Here is an 11,472-nt window from a genome sequence, read left to right as displayed (position 1 = left end):
CTGGGTGTTTGTGCAGTCCTTATAGGTCTCCCCACCGTGCCTCGGAGAGCACGTTAAGTCGTCGGTCCCGGTTGTTATCATGTACCTACACCTGATAGCGATCGTTACTCATAGTAGGGAATATATCCGCCAACCCGCAGTGGAGCAGCGTGGTGGATTAAGCTCTGATCCTTCTCCTATATGGGGAAAGAGGCCTATGCCTAGTAGTGACATAGGCAATATATTTATATTTTCAAAAAAAAAAATTGGGAAAAAATATTTTGAATAAAAAATAAACAAATATCCGTGCGAAGCCGGGCGGGATGCTAGTTTGTTTAATAATTTAAGCTTTTATGTTTAGTGAACTCTACAATTAACTTATAAGCATAAAGTTATTGCTATTAAATACGTTTTAATGAACTGAAAATTCAATCAGATCAATAAATTAATTAGAATCTATCAGTAAAACATAATTAAGTTGAATTTTAATGCCTCTGTTGATATTAATTGTGAAAAGCTAGTTTAAATGTTTTGTCTATCTGTTATGCGTATATTTGAAAGAGGTTTCTGCATATGATTTGGAATTTAGGGCAATCAAAAACTTAGGGAATACAAGGGCTTACAATATTTTATACCCGAATTTTATTGGTTCGGCCCGTTAGACCGACGATCTACGTAAGATTGCTGGTGTAGGCTGGATGAGAATTGCGTAAAACCGGGATGTCTGGCGCGAACTTGGAGGATGTCCAGCAGTGGACTGCAATAGGCTGAGCTGATGAGAGATAGCTCTCCATTGTATGGGAGTAAGTAGTACGTTTTAAAACATAGTGTAACGTGACATGCAATGTTTGTCATTGTTGAGTGTTTACATGTGTGGAGTGTGTTTCCGGAATATGGGAATTATCATATTACAGATAATAAATAGAAAAACATTGTGAATGTTTTCATATTTTCATTATTTATGTTTCTATAAACCAATAATTAATATTATTCAGTTGGCATATTGTTGCCGAATTACTAACAATTTCATTTCAAAATTAACCTACCTTAAGACATTCATCAGTACAAGTTAAATAATAAAGTACAATAAAAATTGTTACGAACTTACGAGCACGGTTTATACAACGTGATTGTTTTTCTGCGCGAGCAAAAATTTAATTACGACGACATGATTTATGGTCGCCATGTTGTTGAGCTTCTTTGAGGAAAATATTAGGTTAGATAACGTTTAATAAAAAAATTGGTTGTCTGTAAAGTTGGTTTACGGACAATAGTTTAACGTGACAACGTTATAACAAAGCATCTCCTCGGACGCATATTCCAACCGAGTGGAATAGATAGATGCGGCGTAAGCGTACAATGAGCTTTACAGGACAATGAGCGTAATGCTACAATGGGTCATCCATTTTCATGCATGCAGCCGGCGTTCATCGATTTAATTTTATTAGACGTTGTCACGTCAAAAAACATGTGTCAAAAGAGGATACGATTATGAGATAAATATATGTATTTAGGACCGTATTATGCATGCAACATTGAATACTTATTTATAATTAAAGTAGAACTATAATATTTATTTATTTATTTATTATTATAAAGGTACTTCAACGACTTATTCACTATTAACAATACATGGTTCAAATATTCGTAAAATAAGTTTATGGTGAACTAGTCGCTTACAGAAGTACACAACACTTACATAAAAGAACTTTGTTCTATCGTTACATCAATAAAAAAAATGATATAATAACATGTCTTTTTATCCTTGTCCGTTTAATGAATTTCAGTATTCATTATATTTGACTAGCGTAAAAACGCTTGTTACATATGTACGAATTTATTGTTTTTGAAGTAAAACTTGTTAACGCACGTTTGACTTGGGAGTAAGCTGGTGCGTGACGAGAGCGTTAAAGTGTGATCGGGCGGGGCGAACGGAAGTTGAGAGGGAGATATAAGTTAGTGAAGATAGAAAGAGAGAGTTACGTTTCGTAAGTTCTACTTCAGTCGTGTGGTCTAAAGCACACTCGTTATTTCTATTTATTATAGTTACTTAGAATTATAGTTTCGTAAATCTTGGTCGTAAGGAGATTGGTGCAAAACAAATTGATTTTCATATGGCTGTATAGGTTAATTTTTATATGCTGTGTGGTTACGGCAGCAAAGAATATAGCCACCCCCTCTTTTCCCGTGGGTGTCGTAAGAGGCAATTAAGGGATAACACAGTTCCACTACCACCTTGGAACTTAAAAAGCCGACCGATGGCGGTATAAACATACAACTGCTGGCTTTGAAATACACAGACCGAAGACGGGCAGCAGAGTCTTTGGTGCGAAAAAGCCAGCCCTGCGATCACCAACCCACCTGCCCAGCGTGGTGACTATGGGCGAAACACATGAGTTCACGTCATTTTTGGCGTGAACTTGTAGAGGCCTATGTCCAGCAGGGGACTGCGATAGGCTGATGTGTGTGTGTGTGTAAGTTAATTTTCATGTTATTAAATTTAGTTTTATTTAGGAAGCAACTAGTACTAAAACGCAACTATTACGGAATATATAAATTGGTATTTACGGGAATCGTGGCCATTAATTTACTTCAACTCACGAGAGCAGTTCAGCGAAGGTAGAGCCTATTTCCAGAGTTGCTGATAAAGTTTATCTTACACATAATAACTTATAGGATTAATAGGAGACGAAACAGCCATAAAAGTCACATATACTGTTTTTTTGTTGTTGTGTCTTATGGTTTGTACTCGTATTGTTTTTTAAATTTTGTGTTTCAATAATCCAATAAATTGTTTTGGCAATTGTTTGGTTGGGCAAGAATACTATCGTAGACTGTAATGAACTCGAGTAACAAACAATATTTTGTAACAAAGACTAACGTAAGTTAACCTGTATTTGTTTTTTGTTTGAAGTATAAATACTTGAAGTATTCTAAAATGTTATGTTAAAAGTACTGAATAAATAAATAATTATATTTATAATCGATATCGAGTAAATTGATTATCTGTGATGAATAAATTATTCATCTATTCGTTGTAAAGTTTATGTTTTGAAAATACATTTTTTGCTTGCTATCTGAATATTTTTATACAAATATCTGTTACATATTAAAAGTCACAGCATTAAAAGGATAGATCCGTCTTATAAATCTCTATTTTAATACACAAACAAATAAATGACTTAGTTAATAAAACATTAAAAGTTAACAGAGTATACAGAAAACAATTAACCGCGACCAAAATGATCTAACGGAAGTAGATAAGTCTCCGCACTTAATTCTTTTCTGTCAAGATTCGTTTCAACGTGTTTTAAGCTGTTATCACTTTCACAGCACTTCGGGAAGGGTGGCATGTTATCCGGCTTGAATACTAGGCATTTCTTGTAGTTCTCCTTGCTACGTTCTTGGTTGTTGTTAGCCGCGCTGTGCGGCCGACACCTTCCTCAGAGGTTTGACGAGCCATTGTTCATAAGGCGGATGCTGCTGTCTCGACCCACGCTAGTTCTGTGAAGTAAATAAGAATGTTTGACACACACAGTTGTCTGATCTCTTTATATTGGACTTATCGCGATGGTTATTTTGTAACTCAAGATATTTGGGCGACGTTGCGGACTTTATGGTCACGGGCGTTTAGTCACCCATGAGTGTCTTGAAAGTGAGAATTATAGTAAGTCCTGTATAAGTAACAATGTGCCGTGAAACCGTAAAAGCTTAAAAACTTTTATTTTTTTATTTGTTTTTTTTTTAGTATAAAAACTTTATAATAATACTATTAGTATAGTTGTGTTTAGTCGCAAATAAAAAAAAACCGACTTTAATCACATCGACAGGTAAATACAACGTAAGTAGAAAAAAATGTTCAAGTAAATCTCGATCAAATTTAATAACTACAACAAACAAGTATTAGATATCGACTCAAACAAGAATCATCAAAATCGGTATATCCAGTGAAAATTTATGCTGTATAATACGACGTAGATCGACGAAAAAGTAGTCAAGTACATAAGCATTATTAGATATAATTCCAAAAGTACTTATTCGATATCATTTAAAATTAAGCATGACCCACCCAGATTATCCACCCAGTCTATAAAATGTAATGTAAAAAATAGGTAATAAATAGGTATAAAAAAAATTATGTATATAAAGAAGTCAATTAACAACAGTCTTACGTCCGAGGCACCATACTGATGTTTGTTTTTCTGCTGGAATGTAGTCGTCGCGATGTCGACAAGGACAATGAACCGCGAGCGCCATGAATTGACCCTTTGCGACAGAGGAGGTATCTGTCGAAGAGGTTACATATGAATAATTTTTTTCTAAATACATAAATAGGATAATACCGTTAGATCACTTACGTGTAAACGTTAACGTTACGTTAAACTCGTTTCCACCATCTGTGTATTACTTAGTTACATTAAAAAAAGAAAAAAGAAAAGGACAGACATTTGACATTTAAAGTTCGAATGCAAAATCTATTATTGGTTTACATACTAAGCCTGAGTCATTAAAGTTTACTGTTTCAGGAGCGAAAAATAGTAATAAAACAGTACGCTAAAATTATCCAATTACATTTTGTTTACTTTGCCAATATTCTTAAAACAATAATTTTTGATATAGACAATGCAAAAATTAAACAAAATAATTTAGATATTTCTCAAATAATTGTATAATCGAGACAATAACTTCCAGACAATGTAGAGTCATTATTATATTAAAATTAATCTGACGAGTCTAGAGTCTATACGATTTTATTAAAATTGTTATTTCAATTTTCTAATCATTTTAAAAGTTTCTCACATAAAAACTTGACTGTTAATAACAAAAGTATTTAGTGTGAGTTTATCATACACAGTGTAATTACGATAATTTAATATTGGCGATGATTGTGTTAGTGATTTTAAAGATGATGGCTTTGGGGATGATTGTTTTTAAGGCGATAAAGTAAAATTACCTATTAAAATGTTTCCTGAAGATACCACTGGTGCAATAGAGAGCGATAGGGTTGACGCAGCTGTTGAGAAATGAGAAGCAAAACCCAACGATTCGTAAGCTATGCCACCAAGTGTTGTAGTCGTCTTGAGCGGTCGGGCTGAAAGAAATAGCTTTTATTTATTTATTTAATAGACACACCATCGACACATCATAAAAACATTGCAAGTAGAAATACAAAGCTAGACAATACAGTATGATTATATATTATATATATTATCTTTTAAGGTGTATACAGCAATTATTATACAATAGTTAGTGAGGTATGAATCAATACAATATAAAAACTTTGTTAAACGTGTTGAATATAGTGAGTATAGTTTTCGACTGCGCAAAGTAAACGTCTCCTTTCTGGGTTATGGTATTTGCGTGTATAATAAAATCCCGCAAACAATTTTGTAACACCATGTATTGGCGTGAATACCGTTTAAAGACTGGTCCAAAAACAAAAAAAAACTTACCAATAATAGAACCACATCATAAAGACATGTGATGGTAGGAAGCAAGCGGCAAATACTAACACAAAAGCCAAGACAGTTAAGGCTACTTTTCTTCTAGCTCGCATCTGAAACAATAACAGATTTTATATATTCTACAAATTAATATTTAATAAATAATTAATGATTATTAAAAATACAAGTGATTAATTTACAAGATATTTTTCAAAGTTGAATTTGAATTATGGTAAAAATCAGATAGAGTTGCCATCATCCAAATTCACATAGTGTAACCACTATCAAAAATATTACGCATACTTTGAGTTTCTTTTTTCGAATTGATTATATTTAAAATTTTAACAAACTTAACCACTGAACAACCAATGACTGTTTAGTTGTTTAAAAAAAATATTACAAACAAAAGCAGTAGAAAAATTTAGTTAAAAATCGTTTGGTATTTTTCATATCTTTAATACTTAATTTGTTGATCAAGAACAGATAAATAATTAATTGATTACAGTTGCGCAAGATGCACAAAAAAACATACTTTCGTATAGAAAACTTATTTTTAGAATTTATTGAGTAAAATTATATTTTGTCACAGGCTACACGTATTTTTTTTTATTACTGGGAAAAACCCTTTTCTAAGAAGTAGAGGTTCAATCTTAATTCGTAATTACATTCCAATACAATTCAGCGGATATTAAATACAACTGCATAGATCAAATACACGAGACGCTATCATTTATTTACAAAAACATTTTTAATTAAATTCATCATAGTATGGCTTTTAATCGGGTCAGTTTGACACTAATAACATCCCCAATATCACGTAAAAGCACTGTCGAATATATAAATGGTATGGGCCAACACTATTTGGCAATCAGAATATATAATATCTCCAGTACAAATAAACTCATTTCAATATTTATTCGTTCGAATCAAGTCGTAAATATAATAGATTCACTCGATTGTAAATCACGTGTCCGATTTAGTGACGTCACACGTCATGTTTACTACTTCAGACACAAAGCTATGCAACTTATATCATCTTATATGAGTAAATTCAGACAATTATGTTCTCCTAGTCATATAGAAATGTTAACGTCATAAAACGAGTTCAATATACATAGAAAAAAATGTGCTTTATGTATTCATGCATGCATTCAACCTATAACATCCCACTATGGGGCATAGGCCTCTTTCTCCATTTAATGAGAACGGTTGGAGCTTGGTACTTTATTTTTAATATCAATGTAAACATTTTGTCTATCCAAATATTATGCTTAATCAAACACAAATAAAAAAAAACTGGTTACGTTTCAGCCTGTAATATCCCACTGCTTGGCGTCTCTTTCTCTATCTAGGAGAAGAATCAAAGCTTAATCCACCACGGTGGATACATTATATTCCCTGCTATGAGTAACGATCGCTATCAGGTATACTTGATAACAATCGAGACCCGACGGGTTAGCGTGCTCTCCGAGGCACGGAACAAAAAAAAAATACTGGTCAGCTTAATAAATTTGCTGGGCCTTTTCCTGTTTGATAACTGTTTTTATAATACCTAAGCTAATATAGTAGTTCTAGAAAATGAATAAAAATGCTAAGTAAAAACAAAACCTTGCGAGCGAATTCACGGGCACTGGTTAGTATAGTAGATCTATGTTGATTGAAGTAGCGTTGTTATCTCATTCACTGCGACCTCATTACAAAATAGGTGTAATTGAATATATGAATACGTTCTTTATTTTATACAAAATAAGTGGTTTTTTCATAAAAGATTTGAATTTTTACAAAACTTGAAGTAAATAGCCATTTGCATTTGAAAATTGAAATGTAATCTATTTATAGGTATATAACCTTATTGTCCACAGTAAATTAAAAAGCGAAAGCAAAACAGCAAACATTAAAAAAAAATATATTTTTAAATAATTTTTTATTTTCGTGTACGGTGATATAAAAATTAAATTTGCACCTAACTTTAAGTTTAACACCTACAAGATCAAAACTGTGAACCTGGACGCTTCTAATATGCTATATATTCTGTTACGTATACATAAAACAATCGTACAAACACACTGTACTTAGAAACACTACAGTCTACAATAAACCATTAAAAAGATAAGATCTAAGATACAATTAATGTAATCTCTATATTAAATTCAAACACAGACATAAGCGGTCAGAATCAAATTTTCATCGAAAACCATTGGATAGTAAACGGTTAAAAGCTATAATGAACACGTCTGCAGCCCGGGGAACATTGCACCTAATAGACTGGAAAATCCTAAGTACATTTTCTGAACTAAGTATTATTTGATACTAAGTTCTCGCTATTCATCTTAAATGTAAAAGGAGATTGTAAGATTATTAAAAAGAAAAATAAAATATAACGAATCGTTAATCACGATTTTACAAATTTTAAGAAAATAGTTATACTCGTAAGTATTGGTGTTAAAAATAAGATATAAAGGCTAAAAAGTGGATTTAACGTACCGGTGTAGTTATGCCGAAAGTTTCTCATCGGCTTCGGTCACATGTTCAATTTATATTCGAAGCGAGTTTGTATTTATAAAAACACATGGATATATTAACCATGACTGCTAATTAGAAGCATCTTATAACCGGATAATTATTAAGAAAACTAGCTGACCCGGCAATCGTTGTCTTGCCGCTAAACGCTATTAAAATTAGGGGTTGATGGTAGAGGGTTGAAAATTTAGGGTTGTATGTATTTTTTAATGTTGTATCATAAAAAAATAGAAATAAAAATTTTGTCTAAAAAAAAAAAAATTTAGGGGTGGACTATCCCTAACATTTAGGGGGATGAAAAATAGATGTTGGCCGATTCTCATAGATACCGGATAAGCACAAAAAATTTCATCAAAATCGGTCAAGCTGTTTCGGAGGAATATGGCAACGAAAACTGTGACACGAGAATTTTATATATTAGATTGTCCACGAACTCATTAACTTTTAACCCTAGAAGTTTGTTATCTATACAAGTAAATAAAATTGGAGTGTTTGTTTGTCATATTAAATGCATTTGGATATATACGCAGTACATATATCAAAAATATATTTTTTTAGAATTTTTGTCCGTCTGTCTGTCACTGGTAGATAGATAGCTGATGTAATAACGAGTAACTTAGGCTACTTTTATTTTAGAAATTTATTTATTTTATAACTTTGCGAACTGAACAATAACTATTTTGTTAAATTCTACGCGGGCGAAGTCGCGGGCACAGCTAGTTTTTAATATATTATAGAAACCTTAGGCTTAATTATTTAAATAAATCAAATAGCTTTAATGTGAATATAGCTAAAAAAGTTTTTATATGAGTAACACACAGACCAGTAAGAAATCGCTCCTAGAGTGGATATATGTACTAGATCGTTCAATAAGTCCCGAGACTAACCTGGAAATGGCGCATATATTAAAAACTCTTTTGATTTTTAAAAAGTACTGGCTATCAATACAAGAATGTGTGTCAAATTTTTAAAAATGGAACAATAAAATTATTGATTTTGAAACATTTAAGTGACGCTACGGTTGTAATTTCGATACAATGGAAAAAAACGAGTTTCGCGTGTTGATAAAACATTGTTTTTTAATGGGAAAAAATACCGTTGAAGCACAGCAATGGCTTATAAAATGTTATGCAGGATCAGCTCCCTCTAAAGCAACCATTTGTCGGTGGTATGCCGACTTCAAACGCGGTCGCATGGACACCAATGATGGGGAACGCTCAGGTCGTCCAAATGAAGCAGTGACTCAACAAAATATTAACCAAGTCCTCAAAATCGTATTGGAAGATCGGAAGGTAAAAGTGCGAGAGATAGCCGAGATAGTGAAGATTTCAGCTGGTAGTGTTTTCATTATTTTACATAAAAATTTGGCCATGAAAAATCTTTTTTCTAAGTGGGTGCCGCGTTTGCTTACAACTAATCAAAAGGAACAACGTATCAATGATTCAGAGCGATGTTTGGCGCTGATGAATCATAATAAAAAGGATTTTTTACGTCGGTATGTAACAATGGATGAAACCTGGATATACCATTTCACTCCGGAATCCAATCGGCAGGCAGCGGAGTGGAGAGCGGCTGGTGAAAGCCGCCCGAAGCGTCCAAAGACTCAGAAATCGGCCGGTAAGGTTATGGCGTCTATATTTTGGGATGCGCATGGAATACTTTTCATCGACTACCTTGAAAAGGGGCAAAATATAAATAGTGACTATTACATGTGCTTATTGGAGCGATTGAAGTACGAAATTGCGGATAAACGGCCTCACATGAACAAAAAGAAAGTGGTGTTTCACCAGGACAACGCGCCTTGTCACAAGTCCGTGAGAACGATGGCCAAAATTAACGAATTGGGCTTCGAATTGCTTCCTCATCCCCCTTATTCGCCAGACTTGGCCCCCAGCGATTACTGGCTGTTTACAGACCTCAAAAAAATGCTTCAGGGTAAGAAATTTGACTCAAATAGTGAAGTTATCGCAGCAACGGAGGCTTATTTTTAAGCCAAAGACAAATCGTTCTACACACATGGGATAGAAAAGTTAGAAAAGCGTTGGAAGGACTGTATCGCTCTTGGAGGAGACTATGTTGATGAATAAAAAATAATTTTATAAAAAAGACCTTTTTTTAGTACTTAGTCTCGGGACTTATTGAACCACGTGTTATGTATATGACTAACACTGTCATCAATTATGAACAACCCCTTCAACTTCAAAGTACACCTTTAAAACTTTAAGGGTACTTAAACATATACCTTTCACAAAATTCAAAATCAAATCAATTATGAAGTTGTTAGGGTTTCTAATACTTAGTGTGGTGTTCTTCCTTTTATGTCTTTTGAAGGTATCTATACAAACGTTTTATTTTTAACCGACTTCCAAAAAAGAAGGAGGTTCTCAATTCGACTGTATTTTTTTAATGTATGTTACATCAGAACTTTTGACCGGGTGGACCGATTTCGACATATTTTTTTTTAATACGGTCGGTTTAAGTCCGTCGGTCGGTTTTAGTCCGTCCATCCGTCTGTCTGTCTGTATTGTTTTATGCCAAAGAGACAAGGCAGCAATTTTAATGAAAGCTCATAGGCAGCTTGATTTATCTTAACCTTATATTGAAAACATTTTACATAAACAGTTTAAGAGTAATCTCATAGCAACTACACTTTGCTCATACATCAATGTGCCTATAATAATGACCGCATTAAAGTCGTTCAGTAGTTTTTTAATTTTTCACAAACAAATAGTAATATGATTACACAAATATTAAATATAATTAATAATATGTAGTGACCAAGTATTTTTTTTTAATTACCTATAACCTAAAATCTTTAGCTGAAAATGAAGGATTTTTGTATTTTCTTTCTCGTAAACTTTCCAAATATTGAATCTATCTAAACAAAAAAAAAAAAGAATAATAAATTCCCACAAATTTTTCGCGAGACTAACGGACATCAATTTATTACATTTATAAACATATAGAGAATATGTACGATCTTATTTTTGTGTACCCACACATTAGGAATTCTAAACATTTTTGAATATCATATCAAAAATTGACCGCTCCAGCGGGATTCGAACCCGCGTCTCCGATTGACCGTGTCGGCGCTCTAGCCAATTAAGCTATGGAACGATGTACCCGCCAGAGCGAAATTCTTGATATGATGATTTCTATTTTCGGTTTAAGCGAACCGTGGCGCCGTCTATAGTGAGTTCTTTACAGAGACCCGTAACTATTCAAAGTTTCATATTACAATGAAAATCTTTGACAGGAGACGACACCATGCTATTTTTAATATGTACGATCTTATTTTTGTGTACCCACACATTAGGAATTCTAAACATTTTTGAATATCATATCAAAAATTGACCGCTCCAGCGGGATTCGAACCCGCGTCTCCGACTGACCGTGTCGGCGCTCTAGCCAATTAAGCTATGGAACGATGTACCCGCCAGAGCGAAATTCTTGATATGATGATTTCTATTTTCGGTTTAAGCGAACCGTGGCGCCGGAGCGGTCAATTTTTGATATGATATTCAAAAAT

At 33.4% G+C, this 11,472-nt stretch overlaps 1 protein-coding gene across 1 annotated transcript in view; it reads right to left on the bottom strand.

The window, feature by feature from the left end:
* Positions 1–3,116: 3,116 nt before the first annotated feature.
* The window catches only part of LOC123660303 (neuropeptide CCHamide-1 receptor-like), a 99,358-nt gene continuing 91,002 nt past the window's right edge, over positions 3,117–11,472 (bottom strand). Inside the window, exons 6-9 of the mRNA XM_045595405.1 lie at positions 5,433–5,536; positions 4,934–5,071; positions 4,152–4,265; positions 3,117–3,483 (exon numbers count right to left, since the gene is read on the bottom strand). Of these exons, the coding sequence (XP_045451361.1) occupies positions 3,423–3,483; positions 4,152–4,265; positions 4,934–5,071; positions 5,433–5,536 (417 nt within the window). The 3' untranslated portion in view covers positions 3,117–3,422. The remainder of the gene's footprint in view (positions 3,484–4,151; positions 4,266–4,933; positions 5,072–5,432; positions 5,537–11,472) is intronic.

The sequence above is a fragment of the Melitaea cinxia genome, chromosome 15, assembly GCF_905220565.1.
Source record: "Melitaea cinxia chromosome 15, ilMelCinx1.1, whole genome shotgun sequence".
NCBI classification, from domain to species: domain Eukaryota; kingdom Metazoa; phylum Arthropoda; class Insecta; order Lepidoptera; family Nymphalidae; genus Melitaea; species Melitaea cinxia.
The sequence above is the reverse complement of the archived record's forward strand: the minus strand, read 5'-3'. Positions and strand labels throughout refer to the sequence as shown.